Source organism: Opisthorchis viverrini (assembly GCF_000715545.1).
Source record: "Opisthorchis viverrini unplaced genomic scaffold opera_v5_5, whole genome shotgun sequence".
NCBI classification, from domain to species: Eukaryota; Metazoa; Platyhelminthes; class Trematoda; order Opisthorchiida; family Opisthorchiidae; genus Opisthorchis; species Opisthorchis viverrini.
The window spans coordinates 2262451-2284475 of NW_008751661.1; the positions used below are offsets into that span (position 1 = coordinate 2262451).

Sequence of the window (22025 nt, forward strand, 5' to 3'; positions counted from 1 at the left end):
AGATAGATAGATAGGTAGTTAGATAGATAGATAGATAGATAGATAGGTAGATAGATAGATAGATAGATAGATTAGATAGATAGATAGATAGATAGATTAGATAGATAGATAGATAGATAGATTAGATAGATAGATAGATAGATAGATTAGATAGATAGATAGATAGATAGATTAGATAGATAGATAGATAGATAGATTAGATAGATAGATAGATAGATAGATTAGATAGATAGATAGATAGATAGATTAGATAGATAGATAGATAGATAGATTAGATAGATAGATAGATAGATAGATTAGATTGATAGATAGATAGATAGATAGATAGATAATTATGCAAGTGTACTCAGGAATGGGTCTACAGCAAGTGCGCTGCTAATGGAACTTGGGTTCCTTAATGCGGATGTCGATTGTTGAGAAGTTACGTTTAGCCAAAAAGTGGTTTCTGTTTGAAACTGCAAATGAATCACTCCGATTTATAAGCTCATTTTACCAGTTTATTCATACTTGCCCATATATATATAATCTTTTGGTAAGCAGTCTGTGGATTTCGACGCTCAGAGTAGCAGCCATAAGGAGGACACTTTGTGCGTGACACAACATTCGCTTCTTCCAGTCCGTCACTAACCTGTTTCAGCGACTTCGGCTGCCTTAAGGAAAACAATTCGATCGGAGAAACACTTGAACATTTCCCATCAATGTCACCTTCCGGGGTTGAAAGTAGTCTGATTAACTTCAAAATGATGTTCATCAGCCTCCTAAAAACAGACCATCAGGTTTTTTCATGATAAACGTCTAGAGTAGTTCGGGTGATAACAAAATCTGCATCACACAGAAACTGTTTACGTCCAAACCCACTGGATCTTTGCTTCATCTTTTTCCACAGACGTTTTGACAAAATTCGCCCGTGACTCATTTCTTTCGTATAGATAATCTAATCACACATTATACTAAAAATGTAATAAACTTCAACTTTTCCTCATGAATACGGTGACGTTCGTAACTAAGTTAATTTGGACAGGTAGATAATTCGTGGTCGTAATCGAATCAAATTGCTGCCACCTATTTTCCACATTATCGGCGTTGTTACATCGCTCCGGTAAGGACAGTTGAATGCCCTAGAGACCTCGGTCATATCTGTGTTAAGCTATTTTCATTTTTGGTTGCTCACACATACTCTAGAAGGATTGGAAGGTGTTCGTTTCGTTCAACGCGCAGTTGCGATCCCACCGACGCGTACTGGGATAATCTTCTTCGGGAAGAAACAATCAAAAATTAACAGGATTGGTCGCACAAACTAAACAACAAGTGAGTCAATCAAATCACAGCTATGAAAACAGTCGTACTAAATGACGTGACGAGAAGACGTAATACACTACTCATAAGGTTGCAGAAAACTCTTCGGCAGCCCATGACCGGGGCTCATTAGGCAGGCTCAGTCCCTGGGTTTCCGTCAACAGTATGTTCTAATTGAACCCAAATTGTACAAAATCAGCGAAATGCACTCATTTGTAAACAAATTTGGTGTTGCGAGAGATTCACCTTTCGTTTATAATGTTTTGGGGTTTTGTGCAACAGGCGTTGTCAAATTGCTAAATACTCACTTTCTGGCGTTTTGGAATTCATATTTTATGTTCGACTAGAAATCTTTGACACGAATCATCGACGAGCAGAATTATCAGGAAGCTCAGCTTCCTGAAAGCAGCCACTGAATGCCCGAAATCTACAGGGACTCTCAGCTCCGCTAGATGTTGACCAGACAGACAACGCCCCCGCAATATGCAGCTCCTTTCAGCCTTGTTCAAACCCAGGCAGCGAGTCAGCGCTGATCAGGGTCAGACAATGCCCCCGCAATATGCAGCACGTCGCAGCCAGACCGTGTGCGTCAGCATTGGACCGAGTTCAGACAATGTCCCTCCAATAAATAGCCTGGGACCGTTGTGTATTCGCACTCGCACTCGCTTGTTCGTAATATAACTGTTGTGATCCCTTCTTTGAGTCTTTTTTCTCCGGCACTAGGCACTGGAGCGAGTCAGCAGCAGCTACCACAGATTGGCGAATCAGCAGATATAACAGAGGCAAACCGATTTCACGGATGTGTAGTAGAATTGGGAGAACTCCCGTTAAAAAGTGAACTGGTTCAAGAAAACACAGATTATGGAAGTTGGCTATCACGAAAAGAAATACCTGATTCTTTCCGAATCTCGATAGTGCTAATATCTCGCCTTGTACGCTGTACAGTTTACACGGAGGCCTCATATGAGCTTTTTATGTCGTCGTAGCAAGCGCCAGTCAGATGCAGACCAAACGGTTGACTGAGCGGATTTCGAAGTAACATATTACACATCAGACTTTCCAGGTCTTCTTGTTTGAGAACTAGCTCACTTCATAATATCTGTTTTCTTCCCTATAATAGTTTGGTATACAACTACTAATAATAGCAACAATAAACATCCTGTCTACTAAAGGGATGGACACCGCCAAAAACCGAAAGAACTTGGTTCATGACTTATCCCATAGTTTTAGAATACCGAAGGCGTTAAAGCATCTGTGGGGACTGTCGGGAAGGTCAGGTTTCCCGAAAATAACTCCAGAATGGATGAAACCTACTGAGAGTCTAAAATTCCATCAAAATCTCAATGAAGAGGCCGGCAAGCATCCGAATTAGTCAGTCACTCAGCAAAAGCCGATGAGTGTTCAAGCACGCCACAGAAGCACGACCGAATATGATCAGTGTTCAGATATTCCATGAAGCACGGTCGACGCTGGTCGGTGTTCACTATACGCCGATTGGACAGCCTGGATCAATTTCAACAAGTGCCTTTTAAATAGTGTGAGGCCTTTGTAACTTTTGTTCTTGCTTGTTGCAACAAAGCTCTTGTGTTCCTTGTCAGTGTGTCTTTTTCCGGCACTAGGCACCGGAGCCGGGACAGCAGTTAGATATAACAGGGATGGCAAAACACGGGGGACAAAATGGAACGAGTACAGACGCTGAAATACACTAATCATTGAAAAAACGAATGCTCACTATTGAAAGGAGTGCAAAGCCTCGAAAATATTAGGGTTTAATTCATGGAACCTAAGCTTGACAGAGTAGAAAATCGCTGGCTAGATCCGGTTGGTCGTACTAAGCTAATAAGAAAAGTTATAGTTGTAGAGAGAAGGGACTGTCTGGAGGAATCAAAACGCTCCGAATTATCGCTAGTCCGTTGGTTAAACTGACATATGTGGATGGGAGTTCCAGGTAGCCCAGCGATTAAGGCGAGAACTTACTGACCGGAAGGTGTGTGGTTCGAACCCAACCCTTGCACCTCGATTGCTTCTGTCTGGGCCTGAGCAACTCCACAGTATCACAATCCTCGTGTTTCCTTAAGGTAGTGTGACAGTTGGGTACTGAAAGAATGTTGAGGCTGAACTAGTATAGATGTAGAAAAAGGATGGGACCGTTGTATCTGAACTAGAAAGTGCAATGATTGTAGTCAACCAAGACTACTTTGGAGTTGATTGCAGACGAACCTTCGCCATCTTGTATGGAACGGATAGGATACAGGGAGCTTCTGCGAATTTGTAAGCGGTACTGTGTAGCAATTTGGTGAAAATTAATGAACAACCTGCTACCACTCCGAAAAAAATCGTTCAGCTGTAGCACCGTTTCGGTGCCTAACTGCCACCCGAAGGGAGCATGAGGGTTGTCATACTGTCAGTTTGCCCAAACCTAGACAGGATAACGTCAGGATGTAACGGTCGCGTTCGAACCACGGACCTTCCGGTCAGTAAATTCGTGCTCTAACCACCGAGCTATCCCCCCCCCCCCCCATCTGAATCAGAATTGACAGGACAGAGTTGGTGCTGCCTTGCGAGAAGAAATAACCATACAAGGAGTTGATAAAATATCAAGATAACAAACGGATAAATGGTGCAACGAACATGATGGATGGATCGAACTATCACACGCGAATGTAGGGGTATTGTTTACCATTACAATACCCGATGTCGCATTTGTTTCCACCTGGCCTGTCATGATCGAACCGAATGACCAGCCTGATTTTGTGCGTAACCTGAATCTACAACACTCAGGTTACGGATTCGCGTACATAACTATATTGGAGCCAAAGGCTCACCTCTAAAAAATTACAAGTACAGCAGATCAAACGATGTATGTAGGCAATCAGACCCATAGAGCATCACCAGATGAGCGCCAATCTTAGAGTGGGACAACTGAAAATAAATCTGTCCTATAATTTCACAGTCAGTTTGGAGAATTCGCATTTCAGCGAGGCACAGAATCACACAGACCCCAAGGAGGCCTGTATTGATCAAAACAAACGTAGCGTTCTGTGAGCAGTGCTCCGTGAAGGAAATCCGGCATTCAGGTGATCACATAAACTGAAGGAAGTATACCATTTCGAATTCAAACGAAGAAATTATAATTCCACGAACAGAATTAATCAACTGAAGGGTGCGAATGAGCACTTGGAGTGCAATGAAACCAATCACGTTGCTGTCATGCACCACTCACAGATCGGTCCTTGTCGTGTAAAACTGACCACTTGTAAGTATGAAGCTCATTTCCGAACGCAGGGCATTCTCGTGGGAATAGGGAAACCAGTAGAAACAAAAAAAACCCAGCACTGACTGTACAAAGCATCAACCAAACGTGGCTGAACAGTACTGAAGTGTCGGTCACGAGTTAGAATTGCTTACCAGATGGCTATCCTAGGCAGAACAAAACAAGAAAATACGTAGGGTCAATCGATTTCGAAGCTGAAAACAAACAGTTTAACTGCTGGGTCAATGTTCCGTTTATCTGTACTCACGACAACAATGAATGCACGTCCACATCGGTATAAAGCGTATAGTTCTGCTGGATAAAGCGGGAATACAGAATGTGGATGTTTAGTCTTGGTCGAATTCTCAAAATCGCTGGTACTAGAGATTAGATGTGTACTTTGCTCTATCATCGTCAAAACATTCCGGCGGTGGTGAACAGCAACACAACCACACCATCTTACAGAATGACGATCGGAACAGAGGAACAGTGCAACTTGAGTCTGTCCGCATTGTCCTTGTACGTACACAGTCGAAGAATTTTGTGTGAATATGAGAAGACTTCTGTGTGTAAGAGAGATGATGATTACTTGGATGCGTTTCTCATCCAAGTGGCTGCAATTCACGTGTCCAATGGGAGAAATGACTCGAATTTAAGACTACAAGTCAACTGCCTGTGCGTGCGGCACTTGACAAGAGGCTTCTTGTAAGAGTCGTTTCGGTAATACGCTAAGATTATTCAGACAGTCAGTGATGTTAACTGATCTGAATCGTTCGTGTTTTCTTCATAAGGAACATTTTAACGGAGAATGGTTTCAGCCGAACTTGTCGTGCTTGTTTAGTAGCAAGTTGTGAACACACATCAACTGGCGTCTTGTCGCTTGGCTTATAAGTGAGAGTGAGACCTTTCGAACTAAACGAGGGACTTAACTATAAGGTTGCAAGGAACATTTTAACGGAGAATGGTTTCAGCCGAACTTGTCGTGCTTGTTTAGTAGCAAGTTGTGAACACACATCAACTGGCGTCTTGTCGCTTGGCTTATAAGTGAGAGTGAGACCTTTCGAACTAAACGAGGGACTTAACTCATAAGGTTGCTTGAAAAAAAAACCGGTTTCACCCTTCTTAAGTCTGATTGGGTAGGCGCATTACCCTAGTTTCTACCAGCTTTCTGTTCTACTTTACGTTTGATTGTCAGTTGACTGAGTGAACACAGTGGTTTAACTATACAAAAGCGTCAGTTTGTCTCTGAAGCACTCGCTGTAGGTATTTTAGGGATTTGTTTGAATAATCTTTCCCCTGTCTTGGTGCAACAATTCTAGTGATCCCACACCAACGGGCGGGGGAGCACCGGAATCGAGTTTCGTTCTTATAAGAGCTCATCAGCAGTGCCTACCCTTCCGACAGCTGAACTCCAAACATCCGATATGCGAGCTGAGTGTGCTGCCACTACTTCGCCAGCGTACGCTAGGTGCATCTGACTTACTACATCTGAACAGATGAACTTGTTCACTCTTGACCAATGTGCCTGATTCGCTCCATGCCTCGGATAACGACCTGTTGACCATCTTGGTTATATCGATTGACCGACCCGCCTATCAGAAATTCCCGCGCGATAAAGTGCCACCGATGATCGAAATCGGCTGGACAAATCTTGATTTGTTGTAAGTGTTTGTGGGATTGGTATAATTCACTTTCAAATCACTCTCGTTCGATCTGTCGTCATCCTGTCTTGGCGTAACTGTTCTGATGAGTCCACAGCAAAAAAGAAGCACCGGACACACGTTTTGCTCTTATTACGCACACAAACTGATGCAAGTGCGCGTACAGAATAAATTTATCTCAAATCCTCTTGAAAAATTCAAGAGGTGACACGTAAAGTCACTCAAACTGTAGCACCCATTCGGTGCCTAGTAGCCAGGCCACCCGAAGGTTGCACGAGGGCTGAGAGACTGCCAGATTGCCCAAGACTAGACAGGGAAATCGAGAGGCACAGGTCGGGTTCGAACCACTGACCTTCCGGTCAGTAAATTCGCGCTCTAACCACTTGGGCCATCTCGCTCAAGTATACATAACAGCATCCATTTCGGTCCCTCACCGTGCAGCCGAGCACCCACCATCGGGTCTGTCTTACCTCTGTGTTAAACAAACTATTTTTTGTCTGCTTGGAGTGCGCGTCAAGCGGCCTTTTCTCACATTCAACACGAACTCACGACTGATCTATTGTGTCGGCCCATTATAGCCCTCGTAATTCCGATCACTGTGGGAGTCAATGCTTCCGGATATGGCATATGTGTGATCCTACTGCACTAACCCAGTGGCTCAAAATGGTTGCCTGCCATGTTCTTCACTCTCCTCAAGGGAGAATAATCACAACCGAATCGAAAAGGAAGCGTTGCTTTTGTTTTCGGCTGCGTAAAAATTCACAGAATGCCTCAAGTCCAGCATTTTGTGCTCTCGACAGACCACAATCCATCGTTTTGACAATCCTCGGATTGTATTAACTCCATCCGATTGTGTGCTGCCAATCGCCGCAGCACCGAGCCACCAGGTTACTGGGCTACTGGATTACTATTTTAACGTAGCCGTGCCTATATGACATCACATCATGACTGGCATTTGAGTACCATTCAGCCACCTCGGACTAATGCAGTCCGACCAGTTTCCACGGCTTCGATTTTGGTTCCACTCGTCTCTTCATTCCCATGAGAGTGTCCTGTTTGCACCATGATAGGAAAAACAGTTCGATCTCATCCAAGTGGTCTGTTTTACATGACGAGAACTAATCGGTGAATCGTGCGTGACCTCAGCGTGATTGGCTTCCCTACAATTGAAATGACTAATCGTGTCCTTCAATTGATTATTTCTCTTTTGCATCCCTGTTATTGAAATTATTACTCGTTCTTTTTCGTCATTATCATCGGTACCACAACATCAGTGTTCGACACTGATGATTCACCGCCAAACAACCAAACGAAGAGAAGAGAAAACTGGATGGGGCTGAATGGTTCATGGTTCGAACCCAACCCCGGCATCTCGACTGCTCTTGCCCCGACTTGGGCAACCTGGCACTATCCCAGCCTTTGTACTTCCTTCGGGAGATATGGCAACCAAGCATCGAAGGGATATCACGGTTGAAAGGTTTTACTGAATACATGCTTCGTCCCTACCCGCCTTTATTGTTCACCTCATGAAGCCTATAAGACGGGATTGAAATCATCAGCATTTGTCCAAGGGATTCAACATCGAAATCATCCACCTAGAGGTTACCTTACTGACAAATGTATAAAGAGAATCATCACCTGGTTGATGTTCCATATCCCGTGTCTTCCACGCTGTCTGACTGGGGGTATCTGTCGTTTTAGTGTATTTTTGAATTCCCTGTTAGTTATTTTTTGTTCTCTTTCTTCCCATTCACCAAAGAAACTATATACGCCGCAAGAATGTCACAGCGGAGTTTTCAACTTCCCACATTCTAATACTTTTGTCTTGTTTTAATTTATTCTATCGATTTTTGTGAACAAGAATCATCCTTTCACGTCAGGTCCTCCGGTCCCCCCCCCCAAAGACACACGTGCTGATTCGTTCTGATTACTGAACAATGAATGCGCACCAAAGTTGATCAGAAAAACTGGAACTACTGATACAAACCAGTTGTGCTTTTTTCGAGTCTGTATAGTTTCTGGGTCCCATGACTTGTTTCACATTCCCTGTCTGTCCAAATAAGTCAACATGAAGCTGTCTCGGGTCTACTCATCCGGCTTTCTTGTGAACATTACTCAAAGCACTTGTACAACACGCAGAGCATCTACACAGGGAGAATCTGTGCTGTCCGGTCCAAGTAAACTTGACCGTTATTCCCGCGATGTGGCATGCACGTGTCCCTTCGTCATCCGGTGGACGATCAATGGGTTTGGCCAATTAGCGGCCCGGTTAGCTTCAGTTTTTTGCCGAACTGGTTTCGCGTAAAGGAGCCGGGTTCATGAAGCCAGATGGATACCTCTACTGGAACAGCGGGAACTGGAGTTTGTGTACAACTCAAGTGGTTTGCCGAGATTCGGCACACCGCCTAAGAAACGACAGTACATAGCGGTTGAACTGGGATTGAATTTTTACTTCTGGAGGCTTACCAAACTGGAGAGCTTCCACGGACTCTTTATACGAACAATACATAATGTCCTGCGTAGGCGTTCGAATGAATACTCATGAAAAAGTATAACATTCTCACCTAATAGAGTAATTGAATTAGCGGTCGGTCAGAAGATAATCCGTGAAAACACTGCTAGATAAGTTGATTGGATACCTCATCCGCACCTCTATGTTATACGTTCAACGGCGTGATCACCATTCAATAGTAGACGGTTTTAAATCAATTTCTCTTCAAGCGAAATTAATTTCGGTCTGGCTCTTATCGATCATAGTTTTCTTTGTACAGAACGGATCGGGTATTCGGTCAGGTCCCCTAAGTGTTGTAACTCCATTCTTCTCACGCCGTACGAGAAAATCTTCATTAATGTATCCGTCAAAAATTGTGTAATATTTCTCCTTTAGTTTTAGGGAAGGAATCTCCCAAAGTGAACACATACTCTCCATTCCACGTCTGTTTTCTGTGAACCGTGTCATTTCAAAGTCCAGATACAGTTCTGGCTAGCTAACTCTGGCGCGAACTTGATGATCGAGTGTGAGCTCAACTCAGTTCGACTGGAGTGAAAACAATCAGCCCATGGGCATAGCGCCTACAGAAAATCAGTTTTCCAAGAACAGAATTCAGTTGATGTCCTTCAAGCTTACCATGAATAAATATATCAGCCAGCAGGAAACTAAATCGAGATCTCATGACAGGGCCGTCTTCCGTTCATAGAACTTATTGTTGAATTGGAACAAAAAAAAATCAAAAAATCTTTCAGACTACCCTTTGGGATACCAGTGTCTAGCCTCAGTGCAATGACGTGGGTAATCTTCTGTTTTCCAAAGTGGTATACAGGCAAAAGTGACGTGACATTAAGTCAAAACAGCTGTTGTCTGGTTGCGCTTAGCTCAACAGGCTGGGAAGTGCTACCGAGTTTGTGTTTCGCATTGACATACCTAACAGGCACTAGATCCGGTTCGGTTACTCTCTATGTGATTGATTCCAATCATACTTGTCTTCATGTCACGGCCTCTCAGATGGCAAATCAGTCGACATCTCATTATTCTAATGACAATCCCGAGTGTATTCGACCGTCTGAAACAAATTAGGTTGGACTTAGTAGTCAACGCGGGCTCACGTGACCCTCTCGCCGTCATGACATCGTACAGTGCATAGCTCCTTTTCCAACCCCTCTTACTTGAAAGCCGACTGACAGTGCTGGATTTATGCCCTAATTTACCATCTCCTCCCTGCAATGCGCAGCTACCTAACCCCCCCCAAATCATCGGTGAACGAAACTGCGGCAGCTACAACCACTGTACGACGAGTACGCGGTTATTACAGTTGACAATGATAATGCTGATGATGACGATGATGATGATGATGATGATGATGATGATGATGATGATGATGACAATGGTGTTAAAACCGAGTCCGACAAGAGGACGTCTCGGGTGAACGGAGTTCAGCGATTGAAAAACGTTAGAGTTCCCAATTTATGAGGAAGGATTGCTTTTGTTTAGGAGTGTAACTGAATGCGTAAGCTTACATACATACCGATTCAAGGACCGGAATGCAATGACCGTAATTTGATGGACGCACTGTGGGGGTCCGTGGATATCAGCACAGTTACAAATGGCATATAAAACCTAATAAGATTACACAATAGGTTGCTTTCACATCCGCAGCTGTGACAGTCAGTCGCCTGATATCGACCTAGACGTGAAATCTGGGTTCTTTGTCTGTCTCCATCAAACGTGCCAAATCAGAAGGAAGTCCATGTTATTGGGACTCAAACACATCAGAGGCTTGATCGATTTTCGGAGACCCAAGCGTCTTATCTGCTCAATTTTTCTGCGCCCTCATTCTCTCATCAGTTAGCTTGACTGTGTATGACAAATCGTTGCAGACGAGTCGTTTCCTTCACACACCACAGCCAGATGAAAAATAATGAGCGAGCTGGAAGCGTGTTTTCAACCGTGACCACAGATCGCATGTCTAGACAAATGACACAGTTGTGTAGTAGGTCACGTGAGTCCGCGAAACTGAGGGTCATCCTGTGTCGGTAACAGCCATGCAGTCTGGAAAAGCTCTAGCCAGTCCAAATGAAGGCGAAACGTGATGTGGGGTCAAGTCAGCAGTTTGATGAATCACTTATTCCAAATATAGCGCTGTGGACATACCTCACATCTACTCGTCATCCTCCTCAGATTCCACAGACCTTTTGTCACCATTTGCTTCTACAGGAGCTGCTAAAAGATCGATCTCTCTGTGGGCAAAACACCAACGCGGTTGTTTTACGATGAAAAACTCACAGTCGCATCACACTTCAAGAATGAGCCAAACGTCGGGTGGTCTTTCTTGAAACAGATCGCCCTGAAGATGAGAAACGAGTCATTCAAGGTCCTCATCGTCATGGAAATTCTTTTGGTTTCATGTGAATTCAGATGCGACATTTTATAAACTCCGAACTGGAGTAAACACAGGTTTCGTGCACCTTAAAACTCCCGAACAAGGAATTACTGATAAAATACACGCCTGAGGCGCCCAACGATAGCTCTGTTACACTCATGGAGCAAAAAGTTACCTTGCACACGTGACCGACGAATATTTACTGCCACCCCGTCACGTTGAGTGAAAAGGAACTAAGCACTGCGGTTCATCGAGAAACTATACGGAGTGGAAAATAAACCAGAAGAAAAAAGGATCGACCCGAACCGATTGAAAATTTACAACGTCGATTGCCACCAGATGTTCTTGCTTAGAACGGCGCATCAGTGAAGCACAAGTGGCGGTTCGGAAGATATCTGCCCAGCCTCAAAGTGTAAGTGTAGAAATTTTATACGAATTATCCATCAGGAAGGTAGACACAAGGCTAAAAGAAGAGGGCGTCACCACAACCGGATATGACGGGATGGGAATTGTATTAACCGACTGAACGCAAGTGTCTATACTTGACTGGAAACTCGCTGATATTCACCACTGCGCGGCTTATTCGACAACGTTTTTGAAAGAATCTCGATAAAATGAGGTCCATTGCTCTCTGATTATTGTGTCCGCTTTCAAAAACTACTGTAGCTCCAAATGTACTAAAAGCAGTTTTTATGACATTTACATTTTTTAAACGGGCTAAAAGCTCAGATATCGTTCTGGTTGCTGATGACATGAGTGCTGAAGTAGGTAGACCCGACTGGGTGTTCGAGGTGCATGGACAATGGAGATTTCCTGCTTCATAGACTGCTCCTTTGCAGTATCAATTTCAGGAACAGCGAAAATCACCTGGCCATCAGCGAACCAGTCGCCGACTCTTAATGAACCAAATCATCATCAGTTACAGATGGCAAGGGTTCATCAATACATATTGGTCCTTCAGGTCTACCTGAATAGACTTCGATCATACGTTTTCCCGCTGCTGCTTTTTGTTGAGCTTTTCAGACCTACACAAAACGCACACACCTCACTCAACATTGTAAACGGAAATCAAACGAAACTTCTCAAACCCGCTACTCGAACGCTAGCCGGAATGCCCGATGTCGGATATAAACGGTCACTGGAAAAAGATATCCAAAGTGCTATTCAGATCTCTGTTTGCGGTACAACCCAATCACCCTCGTCCAAACATTGGATCTCTGGTAGGACCATGTCATCGCTGGACTCCCGGTAACAGATCCTCCCTGGCTGCAACCACAGCTCCGTCCGGCACATCATCCGACGCCAGGTGAAACTGAGTGTCCGTGCGGAACCGAAAGGCAGAAGAAATGGAAGGTGCGAAAAACGCCAGAAACGTCCACAGGCTGTTTCACTTGATTCGTTCAACTTTTCCTTGGAAACCTCTTGTTAGCAAAAACCTTTTGGCGCGTTGGGCAAAGCACCTTCAACAACGGGCCACTTTCGGCCACTTGCTACTTCAAATCCGGACTACTGGCCTTCAACAGAAAAGCGAGCCGCGAATATGGAGCCCCTTCAGACGTGCACAAGCTTTATCTGGTCCTAACGACCTTCCGCATGCTCTGTTCAAAGACGGCGGTGGATCCTTCAGCCAGTGCTTTTCTAGCCTATTTGCATCTACATGGTGGAAGGAGACCGTCCCAGACAAATGGAGTGAGTCAATAATGGTGCCATTTTTTTAAAAAAAGGTAGAAACTACGACTATGCTAGTTTGACTTCCGCTGTGACAAGGCTGCTGGCGTCACTGGTTCTTCGTCGGCTTACAGCGGCACGCGAATCCTTGACCCGTGAGCATCAAGAAGGATTTCGACCGGGTAGATACTGCGTCGACCACATATTCGTACCCCATCAGGTGTACAGAAGGCTCACAATCTTGTTGTTTCTTGACATCAAGGGTGCGTTGGATTCTGTCGATCGGTCAGTGCGGTTTACCAGATTTGTCCAACAGGATATCCCGGAAGTTCGAGCAGAATCCTTTCCCCATTTTCACATACCTCTGGGCGTGTGAGAGTGCATGGTGAGCTCGCTGACACCTTCCCTACAAAAAGTAGGGTCCGACAATGATAACCACTCTTCATTCTCGTTCACATTCGTCGGCGACGAAATAATGAGGCAAACGCTGAAAGGTCTTCAACGCCTCTGTATTTAAATTATTGCTGGTGAGAAGCTTATCGATCTGTAGTACTCAGACTACATTGCCGTTACCTTTCAGAACGAAGGCTCAGCACAAAAACTTCGTTGAACTGACTGACCACTAGCATGCCATCTTTCCGCACTCTCCTTGCAACTTTAAGGCACTAAACCATACTTCAGAACAGTTTGATGAAATGTCCGAGCAAGTTCCTTTGAGGCAACAGGAACGGGTATTTTCATGAAGAAAGTAGGGACCCACGTAGAAAATGCTCATTAAATATCAGAAGTAGAGGTGACGCAGAACACCTCTTGTAGGTTATTAAATCATTCTGTGCGAACATAAAATTTACTTGCGAATAAGTGGTTCAGGACAGACTTGCTTTCCTTAGGTGTGTAACTAACCTGTACTGACAGCTCAATACGGTGCTCAGCCTAGAGAAAATTCACTGGGACTGGTCGGGACATTATACAGTCAAGCGAACGCAATAGGTACTTCGGAAGCCCTATCAACGGCGTTCACAAGAATTTTGCAACAGAACAATAACACGGAAAAATTATCAGGCGCCATAGCACGGCACAGTCCAAAACGAAACTGAGTCCTGGTGTGAAGCTCTCTGTCAGGAGCGATGTTCTCCCAGAATCAATAAAACCAAGACTGAGAACCTCCCCAAAGAAAGTATATTAAGCCACTCAAACCATAGTTCACACACACACACACACACACACACACACACACATAAGCGTACCATTTCAGACAGAGAAAAAATGTGCCCGTCGTCTCATCTTTACACTCTGTCTAACGCTCTATCCATTGCTGCCGTGAAATCTGTTTGGTACCAAACCACTTCCATCTTTGGCTGCTGAATAAGGTCACTGGACGGAAAACTGGTCGAACTCGGCCACAACCAACCACTAGGCGCGTCATCGAAACTGCCCATTAGGTTAAAATCAATTGAATGCTTCCCATTCCATTGCGATGCCATAAATTGTTATCACTCAGGCTTATTTGAGACTTTATTGATTACTCGTTATAGGCCACTGTTTTCCACTAAGATTTATTTGGCTGCCACATTATGTTGAGTTTGACTCGTGTGAGTGAGTGGAGTTCACCTAACATTACGCGTTTGGCTTAGAGGAAATGTGCCTTCTTTTTTGGCCTGTGTTACAGATTTTGCGACCGACGCGAAACGATTTCATCTAGCATCTTTTTTCTTTGTGAGTTCTCTCAAATGGGTAAAAGGGTACAGTGACATGAATTGGCCAGTCCGATCTGCCTCACCAGCAGTATATTCCTCTGTTGATCTGTTGTCGTGTTGACCAGCCACTTGCTAACTTGTCAATTCATCATAATCGGAAAGAGTATTTTGTACTGGAAGGCCAGAGCTTCTTCTACGATATTTCTTGTAGCTTTCTGGGGTAGGGGTCCAGTATGTTGGGATGAAATGTTGAGGTGTACACCAAATTTGCAAGTCGAAGAGTTTCCAGCAACCTTGTGAGTAGTTTCCTTTATGAAAATATACTCCGATATCTCGAATATCGTGCCAACTGAAACATGAGGCGGCCTGTGTGCAGCACATTCAGCTGTTGAATATCGTAAACGAGAGATTCAGTTGAGTTCCTCATGAAAACCAAATTAAATTTGCAAATTAGTGTATTTCTCGGAAACAGTCCAATTTTGGTTCAAGTAAGGTTGACGGAAACTCGGGGGTTGCGCCTACCTGATGAACCCGAAACAGAAGGGCGAAACCAGTCATGAGCAACCTTGTGAACCTTTATGAAATGTTGAGGTCTTTTAAAATCACCTCCTTCCTCTGTTGCCTACTGGGGATGACTGCTGTACATCATTCACAAGAAGACATCACTACGGTAGAATAAAACCACCAGAACACTTATGAAGACGGATTCAAGGCCGTCATCGTTAGCCAGTTCGCTATGGTTAAGGAAATAACAAATTTGTTTACAGGGAGGGATTCATCCTCTACAGGTGTTTGCCCCGAACGTGCTGATGTGACTTCAGTAAAGACGACAGATTGATTGCGAACAAATAACTAAAGGACGCTATGTGTTGGTATTTCAACGCCCTCCGATAGACGGTGACAAATAACAACAAAAGGCCTACGGAACCCGCATTACACCATCTGTCTCAGCTGCAATCGACAGCTGGTCGTAAAGGTCGTCCACTTATGAATAATCGGGTCAAAATATTGATTAAGCGAAAACACTGGACTGACAAACCAATTATTGCACACACACAGTGGGGCGAGTAGTAGAACACGCAGCACAGCGAACGGTACAATAGAACCGAAAGTTAGTGTACTATCCCCCCCACAAATGAGACTGTGGCGAATCAGTATGAGGTAGATCGGAGGATGGAGAAATGATCAGCCGTCACAACAAACCGTGATCGCCTAGATTGTTTCCAAACGGTCAAAACTACTTTTTACGCATCGAAATTACACCACAGCAGAGCAATATGGTCACTCGTTTAATTGTCCAGAACGTGTACTCTGGAAGGGTGTATGCCACTGATCGTGGCTAGATCCCATATTTGTCCGTAATTAAGACTGTAAGGGGATATAGTATTTACCTGAATACAGTATTTCTCCTGAATAAACTCTGAGCGTATTTGACGGTTCGTGGAAAATTCGAAAAGTGATGCGAAACAATCTAGAAGTACCCAAGAGAATATGAATTGGCCGTGATGGTAGCTTCTAGAGGTATGCAGAACACAAATGTGTGACTAACAAAACGAAGTCCAGGGTGCTTTCACAGAGGAAACTACTCACAAGGTTGCTGAAAACTCTTTGACAGCCCACGACTGGTTTCGCTCTTCTGTTTTGGGCTCATCAGGTAGGCGCAGTCCCCGAGTTTCCATCAACCTTATTTTCTACTTGGACATTTTCGACCATTTGACCGTAATTGAATGAAGTGAATCTCGAGAAATACACTCATCTGCAAATCAATTTGGTTTTCACGGGAGACTCAATTGAACCTCTCGTTTATGATGTTCTGCAGCTGAATGTGCTGCACACAGGCCGCCTCATGATTCAGTTGGCACGATATTCGAGATATCGAAGTATATTTTCATAAAGGAAACTACTCACAAGGTTGCTGAAAACTCTTTGACAGCCCACGACCGGTTTCGCCCTTCTTGGGGCTCATCAGGTAGGCGCAGTCCCCGAGTTTCCGTCAACCTTATGATCTACTTGAACCCAAATTGCACTGTTTTCGAGAAATACACTCATCTGCAAATCAATTTGGTTTTCACGGGAGACTCAATTGAATCTCTCGTTTATGATGTTCTCCAGCTGAATGTGCTGCACACAGGCCGCCTCATGATTCAGTTGGCACGATATTCGAGATATCGAAGTATATTTTCATAAAGGAAACTACTCACAAGTTTGCTGAAAACTCTTTGACAGCCCACGACCGGTTTCGCCCTTCTTGGGGCTCATCAGGTTGTTGAAGAGTTTTCAGCAACTTTGTGAGTAGTTTCCTTTATGAAGTGAATCTCAATTTTTTAAGGCCGATGTCGGAAAAGAGTTTAAACCCTGTAGTTACATGCATGTTATTTAAAAATGTGCACCTTTTTCATGATACTTAATCTCGCCTTGTAGTTTTGACGGAAGATTCTGGCTCTGACTTTGTACTGTCTGAATACGGGTGTTCCACTGTAGGTAGTTCCAATTCTACGCCGCTGTTTGTACCGGAACAGCGGAAAAACTATTCAGACAAACAGTTCCTTCTTTTTCTCAGTTAATTTTTTTGTCATTCTAGTTTGAGTAGACAGGACACACACAGTCGACTTTACGTCTAGGTGGACAGCCGTCTGCTAATTGAAGACAAAATTTAATTACGCTACATGAAAGCAGACTATTAGAATTACAGTAAGCGAAGGAGGGAAACAGCCTAGAGATTCACGTGGTTGAGCAGACGAGATGGGACAGAATGACTGAATGAATTGTTCTAAAATAGCAGTTGATTATTCTATGCTTAAATTTATCTCGGCTATTCTAGGGAGGCCTACCCAGAAACGGGAAAATGGTGGGCTAGTACTGCTGGGTTGATACGGGCGGAACAGCTGGAAAACTACCACGATGAAGGACTAATTCCGTCGATTCTTCTCCAGGTCAACCAGTTCTTTCAGAATCAGCAAGCGACCAAACAGTCCTGATGACAGATGTTTAGACCACCGCTGCAGGATGGATTTTCTCACACAAACGATAAAGACTGAGGTGGAAAAAATAATTGAACTCGGAAGGTACAGAATGTCACACTTTCCTCCAGTTCAGTTGAGAGTTTTTGAACTTCAGTAGACGCAATGTTGTCCATTCTTTTAGACGAATTATATCTTCACCGGATATCTCAAGTGACTTGTGTCACCAGTAGACATAATTGAGTCAGTTCGACCGTCACGTGCTATGTTGTGGAACTGATGTCACACGGACAGTCACGGGTGTTATGTGGGTGTTGATGTGTTCGCCGAGCTTGGTAATCGACTCGCAAACGTTTCGTCACTATACAAGGAGACATCATCAATCCGCAGTTGGGTGATGCGGTTATACGGCATTTGAAGGCCTTTTTTTACCTCTTAACTTGATTGGTTAGTTGGATGACAGCGTTTTTCTTGAGGTTGCTAGTCCGTTCGTGATTTTTGATTGTCTCCTCCTCGATTTGCATTGCGTTGTGGTCTGATTTTCTCGAGAGTGGCTGGGTGGCTACACCGTTCCGTTCTATCGACCGTAGACATTTGTCCGAAAATTCACGCGGTTGTGTCATGCATGTTATTTCTCCCATGATGATCGTATTCACACAGAACCACGCATGTATGATCGCACAAATAGAAGGAAGGTGACTGTAAACATGTGGAGTGAAAGTAAAGATTTTTAATTACGACCATTCAGCCATTTAGCGTCACGTTGTAGCCCTCGTGCAGTGCATTTAGGTAATTCCCATAGTAAGTAACCGTGACCCCTCTGTGTGCTCATTCCTTGTTCAGTTAACCAATTGTGCGCATGGCCTCTTCTCTCAACACTGACAAGATTGGCACATGTACACATGTGACCTCATACAAATGATGCTAAGAGTTTCTACTGCTTGAAATGCTTCCACGGCACAATTAGGAGGGGAGGCTCAAAATGGGTCGTGCTAACTTTTCCTTTACCTCGCTTTCCGGTTAAATGCGCCACCGAGCCCGGAAAAGAGAGTACTACTGAGGAACTGATACTTCTAAAGCCCAATGAACAGTATAACTCCACTCGAAAGTTTTGCATACAATTTGACGTGACTTTTCGGATTTGATAGAGCTCTCGTGTTCCTCAGTAATCTCCACAGAGTTCCACACATTTTCCGGATTATTTAATTCAACTACGCTTCACAGCGTTCCTCTCTCTTCCAAGTCGTCGCAAAATTTATGACGATTGAAAAATGGTTTATCGTGATATTTCGGAGAAGTGGCATTTGACGTTCTCCTCATCTTGTACCGGTGTAACGGTGATATTACTGATGGGGAGGCATGCGAGTAGTATGTGTTGTTCGTCGAATTTCGCTTTGCGTCTTTTGAAAAGGGGAGGTCTGTTGCGAAATTCGTGTAGACACTTTGTAACATTTGCTTGGATTTGACCGACGAATGAGTGGAGTCAATGAATCTCCAGGAAAGTTCAAGAAGACGCGTTCGGGAGAAGATGGGTGTCCAGATTTTGTAAATAAGATGCAGATTAGAGTTTTGTTTCTCTGTTCAGTGGTCTGTAACCGGTCAGTTGGCATTTCCTAATAAACAACTTCGCAGCGAAGGCCTTCTTCCTTTCACCGGTAGTAGTTGCGATGCATTTTGAGCCGGAATTTCGACACTTCACGTTAGTTAATTGGATGAACTCGCACATTAGTTACGCCTAAGGATGCAATCGATAAAAATGGCTGACAGTGGAAAATAACCGGAATCTAAATGAACCTGTTCACCTTGACAGACTGATTAGAAAATGGTACCCAAATCACGCAGTTATGCGCATCAGTCGGTTAGTTTATCGTGGACTGAAGAAAGAATTTACACGCATTCAACTCCGTTTGTTTCACTGGGAAAGTTACATATCGAGAGTTCGATGCACATTTGAAAAAAAAACTTGGTGGAGGTTTGACAGGGGAACAACTAGAAACCACTGAATTATGTTATGGGTACTGGAAGTAACTCAGACCCAAAGCAACAAGGTTTCAAGGGGGCACAAAATGTCATGATTCGCTGGACTGACAAAAAGTTGAGGAGCACGTTGCGATTTGTTCATCAAGCGCTAGTGACAGTCAAAAATCATGCGCGCATGCGATTCGCTCTCCAGTTTTGGAGATGTAGAATACTCATTTGTTAAAAAATAAAGCAGTATGATGAAGTGGTGTCATCGTTTGCCATAGCTCAGCCATTGCTGAAACTCTCTAGATGGATGTCTCCAAATCGATTTGCGTTCCTTATCCATGTAGAGGTCTGGAAGTAGCTCCGGCTACTTCACTTCTTATGGACGAGTTCAAATATGGCTCATTAAGTGAAAAGGGCTCGATTTCAAACATAGAAACCGCTCCTCCTCATTGTGAGCTCCCTCCGCAAGAGGGACCACCACACTCCGATCCTCATGAGCAATTATCCCCCTCAAACAAAGAGCATGGCGCAGAGTTACTGTTGTGGTTTTTTTTTTTACAAAACCCATGCTAAGTACGGTGTAACCTGATTGTTAGTCGATGAGGCGAGAAACGCCATACTCGGTTACTTTCTGTGCCCTCGACTACAGCACAAGAATCCTGCTAATTGTTGCTGAAAGGAGATAGTATGACCGCCCGGATGAATGTCAGAATAACAAAATGTGACCAAGCGAAAAGCTTGCGTTTGTAAAAGTGTAGTTTCCAAAATACATGAAGCCAGCTACTCTCCCCGATGAGGAGGAGAGAAGCGCGTTGGACTGTTCTGAGGGATGGCCTCTCTTCACATGAACACTCCTTGATGATGGTCCTAGCAACTCTCATCTTTTTACGACCATCAAAGCTATCAGTTTCACAATATCTCGTCTACATGGATTTTCCAAAAAACCACCGTACCAGGTGAACATATTGGAACCGGATACTCACACACGCACACATTTTTAAAGGTGATTTGGATTTGTGGACACAATCAATGAAATTAACCCCAAAGAAAGGTTTCGTTTTTTGTTCCCTTGACGTTTCATCATTTTTTCTGCAACAATGTCTCGTTGGTATAAACTACCACTTTTACTGACAATTTTGTCATCATTTCGAAACTTGGAATTGGTTTGTCCTTCCCAAGATTGAGCAAGTTAACCTTCCGGTATAGTTCAATGCATAGTTTTGATTCAACAGTGATCTGTGTGGAAGAACGAATAGTGCTGCGGTGAGAACTCCGATTGATCGCAGTGTTAAAAAGAAAAGAGATGAGAACATCGCCTGATGACAATGATAGCCTTTTCCACTTGGACGTGCGCCTTAGGAGACTGTGGGACGCATAATAGATCGAAAAACTCACCATTTTAGTCGCAAAGAGGTGACTTCGTAAAGCATCTTGCTTCGAGGATTTAAAGTGATAGGTATCGGAGCAGTTTGACTAGAGGATAGATGTACTCTTATAGGATGGCTATTGCAAACGACTTATTGATACCCCACACAGTTAGAAGCGACTAACCAAAGCTTGTTTCCTAGTCTACTTTCAAGGGGAATGTACCAGCCGTTATATTAATAAGGCTATCAAACAGCCAGGAGACACGGAGAACAACACTCGTCTCGGTAGACGGTGTTTCGGTATGCGTAGCACATGACCGAGCCATCGTAGTCGATGATGCTGGATGTTTTCCCGGATTGAGGTGCCCGCAGAACAACCAGATACCCGTTTCCTATTCACCTCGTTACTTACACGCTGACGCCATCCAAAACCAGCCACGCTTCTGAGGCATCGGTGGTCGAAGACCTGGAGACACCTCACATCACCTGCCCGCAGAGGTCATGTCTCGCATCCATACAACAACACACCCCTTACTGTAGCCTGGTACACACGACCCTTAAGATCCAGTGAGATGCCTTTTTGATGCCAAAAGTGACGCAAATTAGCAAACGTGATTCGAGCCTTTGAGATTCTTGCACTGACTTCATCAGACACACTTCCGTCTGAGCTAATACAACTACCGAGGTATGTAAAGTTTTCCACAATCTCCAGCTGTTCTCCTTGAATTGTTAGGGGTATTTTGCAGATGGTACGTTCTGAACCAGGACTTTGCACTTTGAAGGTGCAAGGCGCATGCCAAATGATGGTATGATGGCGGTCAGTTTATTCAACAGGGCTTGTGCTTCGCTATGGTCTTCAAAGATGAGGGCGATGTCATCTGCGTACTCCAGATCGACAAGGCTCTCGCCAGCAACAATTTGAACACCGGGGTTTTGAAAACCGTCCAGTGTTCGCCTCATTATTTCATCGATGACGAAGTTGAACAAGAATGGGGAGAGTGGACATCCTTGTCTGACACCACTTTTTGTAGGAAAGCTTTTGGAGAGCTCACCATACACCCTCACCCGCCCAGAAGTATGTGAATATAGAGATCGGATTATGTTTACAAACTTCTGGGGCATACCCTGTTGAGCAAGTGTAGTTAACAGAACTGATCGATCAACAGAATCGAACGCACCCTTGAAGTCAAGGAATACCAGGATTGTGGGTCGTCTGTACATGTTGCTCTACTCTAACACCTGACGGAGTGTGAAGGTGTGGTCAACGCAGCCTCTACC

The 22025-nt window shown here is 44.1% G+C and overlaps 2 protein-coding genes across 2 annotated transcripts in view; both read left to right on the plus strand.

Moving 5' to 3' along the window:
* The window catches only part of T265_00519 (hypothetical protein), a gene marked incomplete at both ends in the record, with an annotated part of 7879 nt that extends 6236 nt beyond the window's left edge, over nt 1-1643 (plus strand). Inside the window, one exon of the mRNA XM_009164323.1 lies at nt 1430-1643. Within this exon, the coding sequence (XP_009162587.1) occupies nt 1430-1643 (214 nt within the window). The remainder of the gene's footprint in view (nt 1-1429) is intronic.
* Nucleotides 1644-7550: 5907 nt separating this feature from the next.
* On the plus strand, nt 7551-11613 carry T265_00521 (hypothetical protein; the record flags this gene model as incomplete). Its single annotated transcript, XM_009164325.1, has 3 exons — nt 7551-7687; nt 9881-10009; nt 11535-11613. The coding sequence occupies 3 exons, from the start codon at nt 7551-7553 to the stop codon at nt 11611-11613; spliced, it is 345 nt and encodes a 114-aa protein (XP_009162589.1).
* Nucleotides 11614-22025: the final 10412 nt, after the last annotated feature.